The sequence below is a fragment of the Motacilla alba genome, chromosome 2 (assembly GCF_015832195.1).
Source record: "Motacilla alba alba isolate MOTALB_02 chromosome 2, Motacilla_alba_V1.0_pri, whole genome shotgun sequence".
NCBI classification, from domain to species: domain Eukaryota; kingdom Metazoa; phylum Chordata; class Aves; order Passeriformes; family Motacillidae; genus Motacilla; species Motacilla alba.
Window position 1 is genome coordinate 105,529,857 of NC_052017.1, and position 20,488 is coordinate 105,550,344.

Here is a 20,488-nt window from a genome sequence, read left to right on the forward strand (position 1 = left end):
TTGACTGTATCTGAACTGTGCTGGCAACCTGTCATTCTGTTCTTTAAACGATCCTGATCGATCCTTCTGAAATTGAGAATTTGAAGCAGAACACACCAGAAAATTATCTTTGTACCAAACAAAGAGAATTCAATATCAGACTGTCAAACTCCAAGCCTTTTATAGAAAGGCTACAATACACAATGCAACTTCTGCCTTGTTGGATACAAGATTTTAAAATAGCATAGGAATTACAGAGAAATAGGGAAAATGTGGATTTTCATGTGCTCTTGCCACAATGATCCATATTTTATGCTCAATACTACTCAAGTATTCAGTATATTGCTGTGAGGATAAACAGACCTGCAAAAGCAAGACCTCTATAAATGAGGTGACTGTAAATGAGGCATGTGTGAGGGCAGTTGCTGTTGCCTACATTATTCTCTTCATTGCGTTTGCATTGAAAATTCTGCACAAAATGCTTCATCTTGATTAAAAAAAGATTCCAGTTCATTCAGAGCAGAACCATCTAACTGTGGGTCTACTATAACTCTTCTGATGTTAGTAAAATATCACCTTTGCATACATGAAGTCTTGTCTAGTACCCTGAAAAATTATTTTCCCCTAAGTTTTATTCCTGTAAAAATGAAAGGGGTTCAGGGAAAAATCTGGGGTAAGTTGCAAAAGGACTCTCATCTGACCAGGTTCCCTCAAGGAATGCAGAAGCATTTCTTGATTGGTAGCAACGTAGCACTAAGTAGTAGAAGTAATGTCTGGAAAATAACTACATAAATCTGAACATTCTAAAGAGAAGTTTAAAAAGCCATGTTTAAAAAGCCAATGAATCCTTCCCTACCATGAAAGGACAAACCACATCCAGACATTATACATGAGACTGGGCTCTCCTAAATGCCCCAAAAATATACAATATACCAGCTCCTCAGACACAAGGGGCAGTGGGAGTACATATTCAGCACATACCTAGCCTAGTTCATACAAAGACTTCAGTTTTCTACATAGAAAGAATTCTGATAATTAAGTAGGAAAAGCTTTACCTAGAGTCAGAGCAACACTGCAGCTTGAGCTTTATGCAAAAGGATGCTGCATTTCAAAGTGAAAAGCAATGATCATCTTGGCATTGTTGGAAAATACAAACAGGCAGCTGAACAAAGACACAGGGTGTGTTTTTCTTTATTCCTTCTCCCTAGAGTTCTCCAGGTCAGACTCCCAGAGAAGCAGCAATCCCCCGTGTTTTACGCTCTCCTGATGACAAGCACTGGAGCAAGCTCAGATACAGCAACAATCTGAACCTGCACAGGCACAAGTGCTGTCAGAGTTCTCCATCTCTTTTCTTCATAAGTTTCTTCAAAAACTATCAAACTGTCAACACCCAAACAAAACAAAACAAAACAAGGCTGCAGTAGTCACCAAAGGGGAACAATCCCTGTTTAAACTATTATCCAAGTGACTGCTCTTCACCAAGCTGTATGTTGTCACCATCACCATTCATCCTAAACAAAAAGCTTACTGCTAACCAGAAGTTTGGAAGAATTATGAGTGAGGTTTTTTCACAAGAGAAAAAAAAAAATCAAATGTGAAGAAAAATAAAAAATTGCCAGCACTTCTAGTTGTGAGAATTTAATAGAAAACAATAAAAAATCCTTGTAAAAGCTGGAAAATATGGTCTTCTATCAAGTTAAGAAACTAATCTGTCCTGCTTCTAAGAATCAAAATCCTCCCAGTAGTTATTATGCATGATCAGAAATGGTCCAACTAACGCATATGTTATTTCCTCCATGTAACTTTGGAGGAAGAAGCAGGTAATGAACTAGACCGTATTTTGATCACACCAAGTTTTGGGAAGTTTGAATACAAATTCAAGAGAAAAAAAGCATTTTATCCCTTAATATTGGTACTCATCCAATCTGTTTCGTATCCTGCCAGGAAACAGAGGATAAGTGAAGGAAATTGTAATGCTGTTAAATTCTACTAAAATATTTAGCTATCTTATCATGCTTTTTGAGATCCCAACTCTTTACACGACTAATACCTGTTTACTGGTTTTCTTCTCTTCTGTGTTTTTCTTGTCGTTTTTCTTGTAAGCTTCAAATGTAGCTGGATCAACACTGTACAAACACTCAGTCCACTTCCCATACAATGCACAGAGTTTCTTTTTGCTGTCAAAAAAAGCAGACTAAGTTTACAAAGAAGCTTAAAGAGATTTATTTCCCCATTCCAGACAAAAATATGTGAAAGAAGAACTTTTGAGGGCAACTTTAAAACTCCATTACTGGTACTGCAGAATTCATAACCCAGCTGTTGCAGCTTTGTGCCCTTGACAGACTCTTAAAGGCATTCAGTTCTACAGCTCCCCTCAGAACCAAGGGCAGTCATTTGTTTCCCATTTAGAATTAAGCTCTTACCTTTTGTCCTGAATGTAGCCTTCAACTTTGTGCAGCTCCTTCCCAAAGAGGCCGCAGGGCTTGAAGCTTAGTACACATTTCTCCCCAGTTCTATAGGCAGAACAAGAGAGCACTAATTACTTCCAAATGCTTTTCCTTTTCAAACTTGCAGGAAGTGAAGGTGCTCACACTCTTAACTTACTTATGGTTCGTTATTTCCACGTTTCCATACTGCTCAATCCAAAGTTTGCCCACAATAATGTTATGCACACAGCAAGTAGGATTTGTCCATGTGTAGGCTTCGTTGTGCCTATAAGGAAGGGAATAAAATTAAAATACAGGATCTGTGTAGAGGATGTCTATTCTTCAATAAGCCATCGTCATTACTAGTCTTGAAATGGGCATGGCACTAAGTCAGTAAACCCAAGAAGTTTATTAACCTATTGCTACTGATTTTACCAGCTCCTTAAAACAGTCATTTTGATGCAGTCACTGTTAGCATGGAAAGGTATGAGGAAAGCCAACAGGACTCAGGCATGCTTGGCTTTAGCAGAACTGATGTCCAGGCACTTGGAGAACAGGCCCAGGTCCCCACTGGTGCTATTAGCAGCATGCAACAAGTATGGGGAAATGATGCTGGTTCTTTTCATCTTCCCATCCCCTCTCCCCACAAAGTGATCTGCTCTCAGGCTTTGGGATGTGGATAGTGGACACCTCTGTTCCTAAGCCTGAGACTCTAATGCACTCTAATCATCAAGGATGAGGCACTGTACCCTTTCAATTATTACTGATCCACTTACTCAAGAAGCTCCAAAGTCATTGTGCCTTTTGGTTCTGCTTCCACGCTCTTGCCCCAGAATTTGAGTTTAGGATAAATTGATCCGTGAAACACAAAATCATTATTTAAGCCTTCAGCATAGAAAGCACTGATTGGTGGATGATGGCTAACTTGTTCTGAGAGAAGTCTAAATCCAAGATCATCTCTGCAAAATAAAGATAACCAAACCATGTACCTACATATCAAGCGTAATGAAGTTGTTTTTCCTGAGGTGAAAGAGATAGTTAGACCCATGCATAGTTGCTGTACTCAGTGCAAGACCTAATTAAAAGCCGACGTTAAACTGAAAAGATCAACTAGAACACAGAACATCCTCATTCTAAATAACTAAGAAGAAAAGACTAAAAAGAAACAAGAACTACCAGATCTGATGAGTCAATATAGTTACTTTTGATACTGATCTCTTTCTTAAATCTTCACCTAACCACAGGCCAAAGTATTAACTGAAAGAAAAATCTGCCTTAGGTACAGCTACACATTAATAGACTCATGCTGCTTATTGGGTACTCTCTACACTCTCCTTATGTACCATGCACATTTTTCATTCATAACGTTTCAGGGAAAAATTAATTTTTGTAGATAAAACTTGCTTTTGAACCTAGAAAATTTCATTTGCCTACTCTGAATTGAAAAGTTAAGTAGTTTCTCTTCACTGAAAGGTGAATTGGTGAACATCAACATGCATTGCATGCACCTGAAGCAGCTGCTAGTAGAATGGCTGGAAGCTTATGAGCTGAAGTGCAGTCTGCAAGCCAGCTAGCAGATCTAATGAAACATCTCTGCCACGGAATACCACCCTCCCGCGCAACTCTGCTCATTACCTGATCAGTTCATAGGTCTCTCCAAGCAATGGGTTGAATGGCTTCCCAGTACGTTCCCACTGCGAGGCTACAGCAGACACAGCAAATGCAGCAACACACTGCCCAGAAGAGTAAGATCACACAGTTAATCAACAGTAGCCATGGTGTTACAGAACATCAAAATATTCTCCTAGACAGGTGTCCTGGTTTCTGCTGGGATAGAGCTGATTTTCTCCCTAGAAGCTGGTATGGTGCTGTTTCGGATTTAGAATGAGAATAATGCTGGTAACTCACTGATGTTTTAGTTGTTGCTAAGCAATGTCTAGCAACAAAGTCAAGGACTTCTCACCTTATTATACCACCCTTCCAGGCTGGGGGGAACAAGAAACTGTGAGGGGACACAGCTGGGAGAGCTAACACATTGACCAAGGGAATATTCCATGCCATATGACATCATGTTCAGTATATGAATAACCTAGAGGGAAAAGAAACCTGGCTGGGGGCTGCTGCTGCTTGGAAACTGCCTGGGCATTGGTCAGTGGGCAGTGCATGACTGCACTGTGCATCACTTGTTTTGTATATTCAAATGATTATTTCTTCTCCTCCGCCCCCTCCCCAGTTCTATCCCCCATCCCATGGGGGGGGTGCGGGGAATGAGGGTGAGCAAGTGGCTGTCTGGTATTGAAGCCGCCTGCTGGCTTACACTGTGATGTGCATCTCTGGATAGCTGTTGGTCATCCAGGTCACCATAAATCACCTCCAGCAGGGCTACTTCCCCCAGGCACTGATACCTTTCTCCAAGATGCTTGGCTGGGTGACATATAACATCTCCCTTGAAAGAGTACCTTTCCTGCACACCTGACATGAGTCACCTCCACAGTGACTTGTGTCACTTTTCCAATCACTCTGTCAGTGCCCCAGATCCCAAAAAGGGATCCTACCTGCTTGGCTTCCTTATCCTCCAATTCCAGACTACTGGCTCTGTTATTGCCCCAACACTGGAGCAGGCTGGTGACAACAAGTTCACCTGGACAACAGCCGAAATCTTTTTGTGTATCTCACAGCTCACTCAGGGACAGGGATTGGGTGGGTACTGTCTCATGTATGAATTCTTCATCTTCCTCCTACCTAGTCAGCAGCTACCTCTTCTCTTTCTCCTGCTCCCTCTTGGAAGAAATTCCTTTATCCTTTACTAAATGAGCTGACTTTTGCTTCCAACACTTCCTCTTGTGTATAGGGGTGACTGACACCAGCACAGCTTGGTTCTTAGGTTCAGCAGCGGTGCCAGACACAGGAGTTGGAGTAGCTCCAGTGCCTCTTGTTTTATTGCCAGACCTGGAGACTTCTCTTCCCCATGAGGGTACTGAACAGTGCTGAACAAGGCTCATCAGGCCTGGGCCAGGCCCCAGCACCTTGCAGTGATTTCTGTCACTCTAGAATTGCCAGGGTGACAGCATACTTTTTCCAGATATTTTATTAATTTCTCAGGATTCTGCACTTGCTTAGGAGTGAAATTTCAAAAAGCTGGAGATGCCCACTATCCTAGCGCTTACCCAGACAATCCCACACACCCTGCCACTCATAGCTTTCCAGCCCTGGGGCAGATCTCTGGGTGGTATCCACAAATAGTCACTTTACTGTAAACAAGACCAGAAACACATGCATGAGATCCAGCAAAGGAACAAGTGGATTTGATATCCTGATGATATTTGAAATTCTCAAGAGCTAATTAGCCTGGAAGAGAAGGGGATGATGGAAGATGGCATCTCCTACGTGGATTGGCTCTCTGACAAGAGAAGGCAAAAGGTGTAACTATGAATGGTTTCCCATAGATGGCTCCCAAGGTGTGAAAATGCTGGCAATGCTGAGTACAAGTACCAGCTCAGACACACCACCAGGAATTCCATCCTATCATAAGACAGTGTTACAAAGTACAACAAAATGTTCACCTTAACCCAGCCCCCAGAGGTGATAAACAGCAAAACAGCACAGCAGGGAACATATACAGCAAGTTAGATGTTGCATAACCCAGCTCCGAGAACGTTCACAGCAGCAAATAAATCAACATTGCAACCAGAGACAATCAAACTAATATCATAAATGCTTATAATGAATTAGTTTTATTATGCTCTGGTCAGATCCACTGTTACCTCAACCCTTCAAGCTCTGCTCCTTGTGGGGTGTCATTGCTGCAGTTTAACCCAGCAGGATAACCACCACACATTTGCTCACTCACCCCCTTCCCCAACCCAAATGGGATGGGGGATAGACTGGGGGATAAAAAAGGTGAAATCAGTGGGTTGAGATAAAGGCAGCCTAATAGGGCAGAAAAGCAAGGGAAAATAATAATGATAAAAGAATCACAATCATCACAAGTAATGGACAGCACAATGGCTCACCACCCAGGGACTGATGCCACATCAGATCCTTAGCAGCAGCCCCCAGACAGCTTTCCCTTAGTTTATGTACTGAGCTTGACACCATATGGTATGGAATATCCCTCTGGACAGTTGGGGCCAGCTGTCCCAGCTCTGCCCCCATCCCTGCTTCTTGTGCCCTTACTGGTGGGGTGGCACACAAGGAGCAGAAAGTCTTTAAATTACTGTAAACACAGCTTAGGCACAACTATAACATTAGTGTGTTTACCAGCATTATTCTCATTCTAAATCCAAAATACAGCACCATACCAGCTTCTAGGAAGAAACTGAACTCTATCCCTGTGAAAACCAGGACAATAAACAAAACTAGTAAATGAATAAGAGAACTCAAGATGCAGCAAGTTACAGGAGTTTCTCCTACAATGAGGCCACATATAAGGAAGAAAGATCCCACAACATTCAGCAAGAGCTCACATGCACTAGCAAAGCCAACCCACCTGCATTCGCTCGGTGGTGCTGGAAAGTGAGCTGGCTTTGTGGATGAGGTACGTGTGCTCCATGTACTCCGTGAGGCGCTGCAGGAAGCTCAGGGGCTCGTTGAATATAACCGGCATTGTGATCTTCGACAACTCCTGATGCACAAATGAAATTTGTGTTACAAGCGGAATGATTAGATACCCTGACCCACAGTAACCCAAGTGTAATTGGCTTGTTACGAAAATAAATGATGCTCTTAGTGCTAATGCAATGTGCTTGACCTGACTCTGCTAATACTGAAAGGACAAAACCCTTATGAGCTCGATAAGCAGAGCTGTGCTGGTGTTAAGGCTACTTTTAAAATAAAAAGAAAACCAAACAGCAAACTTCCTATTAATGAATGCATTAAGAAGGTGAGATGAAACAATGGAAAGAAGTATTAAGGACCTTTTAAAGTCTAAGTTATTTATTATTCCTTAAACAGATATAGACCATCTAATTACTTAAACATATTATCTTTTTTTGGAGGCAGGTCGGTAAGTGGGGGAGGAGAATGAGAAAGGGCAGGGAAACATGGTGGTACAAGAGTAAAAAAAGGGATTTTGTATTCTGAAGAAAAAACGTAGTTTGTAATAGGAATAAGAATTCAAAGGAAGCTGTACAGTTTGGATGCTGTCTGTTCTCTCTCTCAATTTTTAAAAAGCATGCCCTCTAAATGCATATGACAGCAATGGTTTAAACTGCCTGCAGCAGCAAATTAAAAGGGTGTAAGTGTGACTGCTGGCCAAGGGTGAGGCAAACAGCACCGTCCTGAGCCATAACAGCAGCACCTGGCACCAGGAGCCTTAGCAGATGCTTTGGTACAAGCCACTACAAGTTCTGCTGCCCCCCACAACTACAACTTCTCTGCAGCAATTGCTGCAAAGCAGAATTAAGACCCTTTTCTCCTGCACATACCTTATGCAAGGCAGGCTTTCAATCTGTTCTTTGTATTTTGTAACACTTTTCCACTAAAGACACTGGGAGAAGCCTCAGACACTTCACATCAACTCGGCAGACTTGGAGCTGCTGATGCAGGCATTCCCCAGCATTTCCACACCTCATTGCTTGATGCTGCTCCTAACTACACCAAGGGGAGGAGGAGAAAACAACAGCAACTAAACCCACACACTTTCCCTTCTGTAGACTACTGTTAGAGACTGACAGAGGTTTATCAGCAGCAAGTGTTTTCAGCCTATTGTAGGATCTAATGGAGAGAAGAGCTCTTCTCAATTCACACCTAGCTGGAAGCAGATTAGGTGCCAAGGAGCTAACTCTGATCTGGCAACCTTCTGGTCAGTAACACCGTGGAAGGGGGAAGACTTAGATACTAAGGGGAAGGGACAAAAGCAAAATGAAAGTAGTTGTTTTTCTGGGGTTGTTTTGTTTCTCCACAGTCAAAATAAATTTAAAAAACCCCTACTAAGTACTTAAAGGGTTCAAGTCAAGAGAAGATGCTTTTACTGAAAGAATATTGCTCTGACCAGGTCCTACCTTCTTAAGTTAAGAAGGTAAAGCATAAAGCAAATTAAGCATAAATAAAGCAGCAAATTAATAAAGCATAAGCAGCAAATTAAAAAAAAAACAAACCAGAAAAACCAACCTACAACAAACAAACCAACCCCATAAACAAACGAAAAAACACATAAAAAAGACCTCTTCTCCCAAAAAAGTTTTCATTTGGGCCTCAAATAAAACAATCACTCCCCATTTTTTATCATAGCTTTCTGATTACCTACCATGCCAATGCATTTTCTTAAGATACTCCAGATACTGAAGTCATTTCTGGAAAACATTGGAGATGGTAAGCTTGTTCTGCGGAAAAAAAGAGGGGAAAAAAGCAGAAGTAAGAAAAGTTTTCCAATTACTAACCATGACTAAGAAACACAAATGCTCATTTATGAAAGGAACAGTTTTCCAATTTTTAAATTAAAACCCCAGGGGAATGATAGTGCTACTTTGAAGCACTTAAACTGTTTTACCCGCATAGAAATACGAATTTCTCCAAAACCAGAACCATTAATTTTGCATAACACCAATGGAAGAGAATGTCTACAGCAGTCATCAGAACAGTTTTCACAGTGGCACCACTAAGATACTTAGTTGTTTCTTTGTGAGAAAATGGAAGTTAACTGAATAGGTACATAAGCACGTTCACTATGTCTGAACAGATCTGAGGGTTAAAACAGCGTGGTTGTTTTGGGGTTTTTCTGCTAGTCACCTTTACACTGACAATGAAGGGCCACAACATTTATGGCCTGTATTAAAACCAGCCCTGAGGAACAATAGAAAAAAGCAGCATCATAAAGAAGAGCAAAGAGAGCATCCTGTTCTACAGGGGGATGACATATCCTGAAACAAGTCATAAGCATACTTTCAAGGACCAGCATTTAGGCTGAGAACACATCGTGTATTTCTCAGCCTTATGGGAAATCAAGCACACAGTTTGTTCAGTTTTCTTACTGCTACTGACCAGCTCAACTGTTAATCCAATTTACTTCTAGAAAGGCATAAGTATTGGTCTAAATCCTTTGTCCTTTGATAACACAAATCCATTTTTGGGTCATGATGTTATTGCCAACAAGCAAAATTCACAATTTTTCTGTTCTTATCAATAGATAAAAATTACCTAGAGCTTACTCAAACTACATGAACTATTAAAGTTTTAAAGTTTTGTTAACTCCAAATTATTGTGTTGCTATCCTAACCAAGGTTGTCTTGTCTCTGCTCAAGGTAGCTAAAGCAATCTTTTTCAGAGAGTGTGAACAGGCTGTACCTTCCTTCTCCACCCCACCTTTCCAATAAACAGAAACACTGCCTTTAGAAAAAAAAAATACTCAGGCTAAATTGTTTGTTTCAGTAGCCCTACTTGCTGTGCTACCTCCCCTACTTATCTGCTACTGGAACACCTTTACCTGGGCTGATGCTTCAGTTTTCAGGAAGAACAAAACCAAGAAATGTTCCTTAATATCAAGCAAGCCCCATCCTATCAAAAACCCAGTCATATATCTGATCTCCTCATGGTAGCAAACTAGAGTGTCAGCAAGCAGCTGCAAGCCCAACACTGACTTGTTTCACTCAACTCCTCTGCAGAGGATGAGTGGGTAAGAGGATTTATTTTAATTGACCATCATACCACCACTTGCTCCCCAGTCTGACTTTTCACTGAGACAAAAATGTTTTCTGAAAAATATTATTCCTGAATAACATTAAGTATAAAATACTTCTGTGGATGTTTTGATATATATGTCCAGGAGAGGACAGTGTCCACCAACTATTCAGTCTTATCCTCACTTGTAATGTTAACTCATTTTCCCTGGGTATCCTTTAATGCAAGCAGTCAGCTGAGTGGGTATTTGTGTTTTAGTAAGTCCTTCTGCATGTTAAACACATTAACCCTTAGTTGGCTGAAGTATACAAAGAAATTGCTTTCCTTACATACTAAAACTTACATTTTCATTTAAGGTAATCTGCCCTTTCACTCAATTTGTTTAATCACTTGAAAGTTGGCATCCAGTTTCAGCTACTCCTCCATATTTGCAGCCTATATCAGTCAAACCTGCTATGGGAGTCAGTTCTCTCCTCCCTCTAGAGCACAGACACACACACTGAAAGAACAAAGCAGTTTTAAGCCACCAAGGAAGATCCCAGGGACAAGTAAGGACATGTGGACAAATGACAGGCAGCCAAGACTTGAGGCCTACTAACCTTGACATACTCCCTGTGATTAAACAAATGATTTTTGAATACAAAAATTTCCCGTCCAGATGTCAGTTTCAAAAACAACTCGGGAAGTTAATTTTAGCTGTAAGTGACAAAAACATCTGCTGGAATTTCTGTGCAGTAGAACAGATGAGATTTATTTCGGATCCTTTACTTAAACAAAAAACACTTGCCCAAAGCATTAGCTATTACACATCAACTGCTACAGGAATCTTGTGGGGAAGGAAACATATGGAGTGAAAAAGGCATGTTTAGCTTGCTTTTCATCCCAACCTGAACAAACAGTCTCCTGGCTCCCATGAAACTGAACATGTTTGCATTCTGAAAGGCCCCCAATGCAGGGACCAAAGGGAAAGTTGACAAAAGAATTCAGCAATAAGAGGAAAACAGCAGTGACAAGTGGATATAAAATGTTGGTACTTAATAAAGAACATTTTTATACACTGGAGTTTTTGGGGGTTTGTTTGGACTTTTTTGAGGGGTGGGGGTTTTTTTGCCTTTCTTTTTTTTTAAGTTTGGCCTAGACGAAAAAAATTCCCCTCTTAAAAGAAGTGACTTGAATGCTTCTTGATTATTTACTGTATTATTCTAGCTCTCAAATCCTCTCCCAAGAAGTGTAACAAAAATTACATTTGCTCTCAACTCTGTGAACAATCAGCAGGAAGCAAACTACATTAAAAAACCAAACCAAACCAACAAACAAACCAACCCCCCCCCCACCACCAAAATAAAAAAACCCACCAAAACAACCAAAAAAACCCACCACCCCTAGGAAAAACATGCAGATTATATGTGATACTGGCTTCACCTATCTGTAGATGTACTTCCCAACTCTTCTAATTCCTTGGAACCAACAGATTTATTCCTACATTTCCAAACCCAAAGCATGCATGCTCCCTCTTCCAAGCAAAAACCAACCTTCACTTCTACGTGGAAAACTCTCAACCACTCAAATAATATTTGAGGTGCAGATTAGAGCTCAGGTTGTCTAGATGAAGGCAGAAGAGAATCTTATTTAAAGTGCTCGGTAATCTCATGTGCAACCTAAAGGCACAGATCCTCTAGTCATCTAAAGGTATCAAGATTTTAAGCAAAAGAAATTAATATGGTCTATTTTCTAAGGGACTTGTTTCCATGTGGTTAACACAAATGGAAGTTAAAAAAGTAAAAGCTATAAGCAAACTGAAGGGTGTAAGGATGGAATTAAGTGATGTCAAAACATTCTGAATCCCTCACTTTTCCTAGCATCAAGAGGTTACAGTTTTGCTCTGAAAAGGACCCAGGTGGCAAAGCAGGCAGTGCCTATTTGACCACACGTACACAGTTAGAATCAGCCCCCAGACAAAACAGGCAAAATTGGAGCCAGCAGCTCCAGGCAGGTAACACAGCTCTGAAGTCAAATGAAACAGATGCTGTACCAGGCCAAACGTGGCTACTACCAACAGCCTCAGAAAAGAGGCTAAAAATACCACATATCTCACGTCCCCTGAGAAGGTTCTCTTGGAGGTGAAGTTTAAATTGTCTGAGCTTCTGGGGAGAAAGAGCTTGCATCGATGTATTTGGGGACAACTCCCAGTGTGACACCAAAGTGCCAAGTAAAAAAGCCTAACATTACAGCTCAATCTCTAATGTTGTTATATTCATTTAATCCCATAAAATACAGCCATATATTCTATAGCCATTTAGTCACATAAAATAAGGCCATACATTCTTATCTAAATGCAAAATAGATTCAAAAAAGGTTCCACTTTTCTTTAGCAGTAAATTATTAGCAAATTTATGCACCCATTTTACTCCAATATCCTATGCTCTCTTTACTACTAGAAGACAGGCAGCTCAGAGAAACAACTGAGGTAGATATACTTGTTCATTACTTTTCATTACTCTACATAAAATCAGGTGCTCTGAAATGCTCCTCCAGTCACCTGCTCTCTGCGGTTCTGACAGCACTGTGCAGCATCACAAGAAGCTGCAAAGTAATTTTTTATAGTAAATGGAAGAGTAATTCCTGTTTTAACTCCTCAATACAATACAAGTCAACATTCACCATCATTTTCATGTTCATTATGTACTGCATCCTCTCTCCTCACTGTTTCCAAGGTAGTGAGGGCAATTCAGATGTCCACCTTCACCTACTGCTTCCTCCCCCACTCCCGAACTTCCTGCTCTAATTAGGGAAGGCACTTAGCCAAGGCCATAAATACCACATTGCTAACAGCACAAGAGCAAAGCAACTCGCTTAGTCAGCTGCTTTATGATATCTCCCCAAAACAGTCATTACTCCACCCAAGCCCTCATTTGCTTCAGTCTTTGTCTAGTACGAGACACGCACAGGTCAACCCTTGAAATATCAGGTCTGATGCAACCAACTCACTTCAACATTTATTGCAATTTAACTACCAAGACACCAAGTAATTAAAGCCTATCAAGCTTCCTTCTGTAAAATTAAATATTATTTTCTTGGTTTTACAGAAATGTGGTGTTCCCATCATCATCCTGTATGTCCAAAACACTTCCAGAACAGTCTCTTTGAAACATGCTGAAGTCTGGCTTTATTTGTAGCACAAATGTTATATTGCCCTTTCACTGAAACTGGAGAATAGTGGTGTCTGTTACATCTCATTAACTCCAGACCTATTGTCCTCCTTTATCGGCAAGGAAACAAACAAAAATGGATCATTTGACAACACAAAATAAGCACATAAAACATGGATGAGACTTTTAGAATAAGACTCCCTTTGTTCACATTTGAGTTTCTGATGCCAGGCTAGCAATATTTTTCATTCATTCCTGATACCAACAGAAGGATCAAATAACTCGAAATTAAAGAGGCAATAGGAGGGACAGGTCATTAAAGATAAATGAAGGAATTAAAATCCACATAGATTTCAATAAGATCTAATAAAAAACAAGTGTGTCCATTTTTAAACAGCACATTATATTTTCTTTTTACTTATTTAGATCAGATCATCAGGATGCAAAGAAGCACACCTTGGAAAAACAGTCTTTATAAAATCATAGCACAACCAATTACTTGTCAATCATCTCCAGCAAAGTTTTAAAGTTTCTTAGCTTTTCAGAGATTCCTGTGGTCTCTTACCATTAATGCACATTATAGAACTTTAAGAAAGGACAACATCCTACCTGTGTTTTTTGATTCCGTTTGACAGCGACTCCCCACTGCCACACACCTTTTCTTCAGACATGCTTGAAGTTATTGTATCTTTTGAATCCATGCTGTCCTCTAACGAGTAGGCTGCTGTTGTTTCAAACCCACTTAATGATTTTTCAGATTCCGAATCTGCAATAGAGCAGGTGCATGTTAATGAATCTACCGCCTGTGCTAGACCTCAGTCACTAACAGATCTCCCCGCCTTGTACAAAACTGAAACCTAAGTAGCCTACTGTGTCCTGATGACAGCATCCATTTGGTAAGTAACTAGTACTGCCAGAGACTGCTGCAGCTCAGCATCTAGACATAAAGAAATTGCACAATAAGCAAGACCACAGTGCATTAAAAATCCTCTACCAAACTGAGCCAAAATCTGGCATATTTATTAAATTGAAGCTACTAGACCTTGCCTAGGACAAGTGCCAGTGCCATATAGATGCCAGTACCCTACCAAACAAACAGGTACCTTGAGTAATGACTCCTTCTTCAGTTAGGTGTAAGTTCTTAAGACTCTCAGTGCCGTTCACCAACCTTCACTTCCCAACTCACTGAGTAAGTATCAAAGAACAGGAGGATGTATCATACAGATAACACCAACTACGTAGGTCCCAGCAAAGTCTAAGTGATAAGCTCACCAATCAACAAGATAAACTTTGTTCTGTGGAAGGCAGGTTAATAGTACAATCCACATCACAACTCAAACTAAGCCAAACAACAACAAAACCTTCTTTCCAACCAGTGTTTTGATCAGGTAGTGTTTGTCCAGCTCTGGAGAAGAGACAGTCTTGCCCCAAATCAGAAGGTACTAATTTCCTGGCAAAGGCTGTATTTTTGTGTTAGGTTTTCTTTCAAACCTGACAAGATTGTCTAAGGATTATCCAATTACAAGTTCCAGGAAGTGAGGAAACAACTCAAGACATTACTTCTATCTCATTTGAAAAATTCTTGAGCAGAAACCGGGTACCACACTGAATGGTAAACAGCCTCACTGTTCCTGAAAAATGTAGACCCAATCTACAGTAGATGCTATTCCTGCTATGCACTGCTTCCAGCATACGCTGTTGCGCTTGGCTGCAAAACCCCAGAGAAATAATTGCAAAATTAGCCATTCTCTCACACACTCATTTCAATTCAAAACCAGTAATCAAAATCTGCTGAAGTAGCACAGAGTCCAAAAGAATATCTCGCTCACAGCTGTCTACTGCCAGGTGCTTTCTTGTTTTGTCTTTAAAAAGCTATGCCAGTAGCTTCTCCAGAACATGTAAATTGTATATTGCTTTTCTGAAGGGTGTGTGTATTTACATACATATATATAGATAGGAGGACTTTCTACCACAGCCAGATTACATAAGGGTCAGGAACAGGACAGAATCCTGATAAATGGATGGGTTGTGTCACAATGTCTCCATCCCTTCTAGAGAGAGAGATCTAGAAGCATAAAGGAGATCCATGCCTATCTTCATCAAGACAGTTCTGAAATTAAGCCAGTTGCTAGGGAATGAAAAGAACTGCCAGCTGGTGCTCAGGATATGTTAAAGAAGTGGACTGGCACTCCAGAGAATCTTCCCACAATTTTCCCCAAATTTGTCAGTCTAGTGTTGTGCCAAGTTATGACATAACATATCAAAGCATTAGTTTGGTGGGTACTATATTTAACAAGTAGGGTAAGGAAAAGCATTTTTACTTGTGACAAGTTTGTTACATAAAATACAGATTTGTCCAGAGATCCTAAACCAAGGTAGCCAGGAAGACAGAGTTTTCCTGCACATCCAAATACTGCAGAGGAAGAGACACTCTAGGAGTGTGACCCAACTCAGGCCTCAGCTTCCTGACCACACAACAAGCTACAAAGCTCCTTGAGGTGTGTACTCCACCTCTTTTGAAAAAGCTGCTCAACTGTGCCAACAGTTATCATGACAAGAAAAGCATGAAGCCAACCTAATAACATGAAGTCTCGCTCCTGTAAGGTCCTTTCTTCTCTTGTACCATCCAGGACTGTCTTGCTTTCAGTCAAGAGTTATAGTGTGCAAATCCCTTCAATCTGAGTTTCTGCAACAGACCCAAGACTCCAGAGCAGAAAGGCAAGAGCAGATAAGCTTCACCAGAACTGCCTGTCACTCTGGGATATGATTCTCAGTATAACAAAGATTTTTAAATACCCCACACTTTCAGTTCTCCTCATGCTGGCCTTATAGTGCCAGGAGAGGATTCTGTTGGACTGAGCTCCGCACCTGCAAAGCTCCCCAGAGCTGTAAACACTGACCAGACAGTCTTCTCCAGGGCATGAGCCTTACCTAATGCAAGAATACCATGCTATACAAGAAGAAACAGTGGAAGAATGAAACACAACTGTTGTAAGAAACTGCTCCCTAGAGAAACCTCACCCATTTTCCTGAGAAACAGAGAAAGTACATCGACAACAGCTCCTGCCATCAAAGATCTCAGTCTCCAATCCCTTAACCTCAGCTACCTCCTTTAACCCAACGAACTTAGCAACCCTTGAGAGATTGTTAGGGTGTCAGAGTGAACAAGCCTAGTACTGTACTGTGAGCACAGATCAACGGGCAACTCAAACTGAGCTCTTCCCTGTGCACTTGCAGCGAACTCTTTTCTGAATTAAGATTTGCATACTCCCCCGTCACTGCAAAAAAAGATTTATATTCACAAGTTTCTACAGAGCAGCTGTCAAACAGATGACTAGGAGAAAATGAAGGGGTTTTTTTTCATTGAACTTAAGGGGTTGTGGGCTGAGGAGGGGGGAGAAGGAATAAGAGTCCCTGTTCAGAAGCCAAAATTTTAAGTGATCTCTGAGACAAGACCAGGCTGACTAGGAAGCTCTCCAGCTCATGAAACCAGAAAGAGTAACAGTACAAACATCAGCTCCATTTTGCAAGAGTGGGAGAGCCCAGGGAAACAGCAGAAGCAATGACAGAAGGGACCTTAACTCAAGGGACCTCAATTTCCTATTGCTACAACTGGTAAGTTTTCAGATGCAGATAGGAAAGTCTGGCCAACGTTTTTGATTAATAGATAAACCTGAGAAATAGTGTTTAACCATTGGCACTGTTGGGTTTCAGTTCTGATCAGGCGTTTCCCATCCCTCTGAGATGCCTGAGTTCTTTCTTTTAACTCTATGCAAGGCAAGAAGTCACATGCAGCAGTGTTCTCACAGAGACTGTGAAATATTTTTGGTACACACTCAAAAAAAGCCACTTGACAAACTACTCTAAATACGGAAGGAAGGGCAAGAGGTTTGTCTGCTTTTTGTATCATTTTTACATTTAAGTGATCTGATTACCGAAGACAAACTAGGAAAAAAGCAAAAGGAAGGGATATAGTCTGCTACTTATTGTACCATTTAGGAGAGTTATTTATAAACACAGCACCCAGTAGTGGTAGATCCCAGCAGAAACTATACTATGACAGGTTAGCTTCAGTGTACTTAAATATTCCTGTAGCTAAATAACTGCTTTTATTGCAAGATTGCATCTATGCAAAGCCATCAATAACCCTCTCAACACACACAAAAATCCTGTTTGCGGAAAAAAAAAACACCTCTCAGATAAAACCTGTTTAAAAGAGAAAAACAAAGGAAGATCTAAACTCTTCCCAATCTGGGTGCACAATTTGCATATGAGAAGGAAATCTTATCTGAAAGGCAAAAATCAAGTACCTTTACCCTTTAATTCTTGACCTGCTTAGCCATTTTTCAGCCTTGTGGATGATCTCTGCATTCCTATTCCATTTTCATATGTTCCCGGTCTGTATTAATCAAAGTTAATAACTTCTCCACCTTCCTAGGAGATCCCATTGGTCTTTTTGAATTTTGCTACTTGTTCAGTACTTCTTCCCTTTCCCAGAGCCCTCCCATTCCACCCCACCCTGCTTTAAACATAGAAGAGTTTGACACGTGTTAAGCATTCAATCCTGAAAGTGAGAGCTGCAGCGCTCTGTGTGGTATCAAGTTTAATTACACATTTCCACCACTCCCGATGAGCAGATCAGCGCACTGGGAAGGGCTGTTAACTGACCTATGGCTATCAGAGCTCAGATTAATAACACCCTTAACTTTGCTCTTCTTAACACTGGATACCGTGCTTTGGTAAGACAAATAACAGGCATTTTCTGTAGGTTCTTACTTTAATTTCTCCCTCATTGCTGGGATTTAGTACTTTTTGACTGTTGCAGTAATTCCTGACAACAGCATATCAGTTGAAGATAAAAGAAAAAGGAGACTTCAGAAAAGAAACTCGAACTCCAGTGAGTAATCTTACCACATTGCAAACGTTTTCCTCATTCCAGTTTTGGAAAAGGAAGAGGATATTTCTGTAATTCTGGCCACAATTTCTACAAACAGAACCACACACCACAGACTTTAACAGTGAACAATTCAGTCTATGCCAACACTAGCAGGTAGCATGGCTCAGGCTGGAGCAGATTTGCAAGAGGAACAGATGGTGCTGAGGACTTGACAATCAAACTAGATATGTTTCTAGTGCTGCTCTCTTCAGATCTGCTCTTACTCTGCTGCCATGGACTGAGTGTCCAATAGGAACTGGACTGTATCTTCTGATTCAGCTTCATTCAGGAGCAATCAGAGTGTTCTACAATGTGAACCAGAGCATGGCAAATGGGGACAAGTAGTTGCTGCACTGAATACATCCTTTTGATACACCTCTTCCTCAAAAACCTGCTTGAAAATTGCTCTGAATTGTCCCATTAGTGACACTTCTGTTGAGAGTAAACAAAAAATGATTTAAAAAAATTAAATAAATAAATTAAAAAGCAGCAGTAGCATCTCCTTTCAACCTGTCAAGTCAAAACTAACAATTCTTCAGCTCAAAGTGCAAGCCTACTTATGCAATACTCTCACTTCTAAACTCACTCCTACAGCAGGGATTTAAAAATTCATAGAACTGCAAGCACAAAAAGATGGCATCCTGATAGAAAAAATACTCTAAGTAGTGGCATTTTCCCACTGACAGACATTATAACTTCTTATATCACCCTGTTAAAATATACTGGTGTTTGCTCAATCTCCTATACAACTTAAAAAGGTAATTAATGAATATAGCTATTTGTCCAAAATCAATATAATTTAACACTATCAGTTTGCAAGTCAGGTTAAGCGAAAGCTTTGCAGACAGTTGTAGCAATTTAGATTTCCAGAAACAAAAAAACCCTCTCCTCAAACCATACCAACAAAATACTAATTCCTTTTATGTTTAAAGTGAAAGTGGTAACATGTATTCAGCAGTCAGGAAAATACATCACATTTCCCTTTTTCTAGCCACCTCCCCATCCCCACCCCCTTCAGAAACAGAAAGGACCTTAATCTCTGCAAAGCACTAAATGTGAACAACCTAGGGAAGAGAATCGAACACCAGTCTGATTAAACTGATGGGACAGCCAAGAAAGTAAGTCTGTCCCAGAAAATTACTTAAAATGCAATTAAGACAAATTATGTCAAGTAACTTCTCCCAAAAGAGAAAGAAATCACATTTGGGTTTTTTTAAGTCTATTTGTATACATATGCACTCAGCAAGTTTCACAATTTTACAAATCCATTTGATGCAATTTGTTTGTAGCTTGTAAGGACAAAACTACCACCTCTGACAACAGGAGAGGTGGCTCTGGACACTTTCATTCAACAGTGTTTAGAGATCATGTCAGTTATGAGATGTGTCAACTAGCAGCTCTTTAAAGCTTAATATTCTCTCATATGCACAAGGCAAGCCCAGCTGGAGAGACTACATTCCAACAGCATCAGATAAAGAACTATTCTCTGCTTTGCTGACAATCAAAAGAGCCTGAGGCCTTTCAGCAGAATTGTTCTTTGGTTCCAGAGGAAGAACCTGTTTTAGTGTTCCTCAGTCTCTTCTACTTGAAGGCTTGATAAATCTGCTGCTGTGCCAAACAGCAAAGTCTCCTTCACAAAACTGATTCACTGTGTTCCTGTGCATAGACTTCCTTTGCCTATTTTTTCACGGCTTAAGTTTCTCACTGCAGAACACCTACCAAGGAGTCTGAGAACACTGCTTTTCTCATCTGTCAGAAGCATCAGACAGTTCAGTTCACAGAAAAAGTAACCCCATCCTTGCTAGTGAAGTTTGCCATCACAACCCAATTGTCTGCTACAGTTAGATTATGTTCACCCTCAAGCTTCTCCAGATCCGTCAGAGTTGTAGACAGGTCTGTGCTGCCGGATCACCCAGTTAGAGCTACTGCTGAGCTGCATGCACTATGTACAGCCTCTCTATACAAATGCACGTTGCAATCATTTCAGGCAGTTCAGAATCTTCCAACTATTGGCATGTTCTGCATATGAAATTATGAAAGATACTAAACTGAAGAAAAGATCAGGAAAGAAAAGACATTTAAGAAATGCATGCAGGATTTTGATTCATCATTTTCTTTCACGTTTAACACTTCAGGCATACAAAATTAAAACAGAATTAGCCTTTCTTAATATCATTATCCCTAAAAATTTGGGATTTTTACAGTCTGATCTTAACAACACAACAAAGGAAAAAGCACACATCACCACGGACAAAGCAAGTCAGAAGGCTACAAGATACAGTTACCTCTCCCAAAATAGGATCCTTATGTTTTGCTATTTAAAAAAAGGGTGTAGACTCCCAAGCAATCAGACCTTTCATTTCTGTCCTGTGGTTTTCTAA

At 40.5% G+C, this 20,488-nt stretch overlaps 1 protein-coding gene across 7 annotated transcripts in view; it reads right to left on the bottom strand.

The window, feature by feature from the left end:
- The window catches only part of OSBPL1A (oxysterol binding protein like 1A), a 78,238-nt gene that overhangs the window by 8,842 nt on the left and 48,908 nt on the right, over positions 1–20,488 (bottom strand). For all 7 annotated transcript variants that reach the window (XM_038161456.1, XM_038161465.1, XM_038161436.1 and 4 more), the window contains 8 exons: positions 13,781–13,937; positions 8,653–8,728; positions 6,895–7,029; positions 4,041–4,138; positions 3,182–3,364; positions 2,584–2,691; positions 2,403–2,492; positions 2,030–2,156 (listed from right to left, as the gene is read on the bottom strand). In XM_038161456.1, the coding sequence (XP_038017384.1) occupies positions 2,030–2,156; positions 2,403–2,492; positions 2,584–2,691; positions 3,182–3,364; positions 4,041–4,138; positions 6,895–7,029; positions 8,653–8,728; positions 13,781–13,937 (974 nt within the window). The remainder of the gene's footprint in view (positions 1–2,029; positions 2,157–2,402; positions 2,493–2,583; positions 2,692–3,181; positions 3,365–4,040; positions 4,139–6,894; positions 7,030–8,652; positions 8,729–13,780; positions 13,938–20,488) is intronic.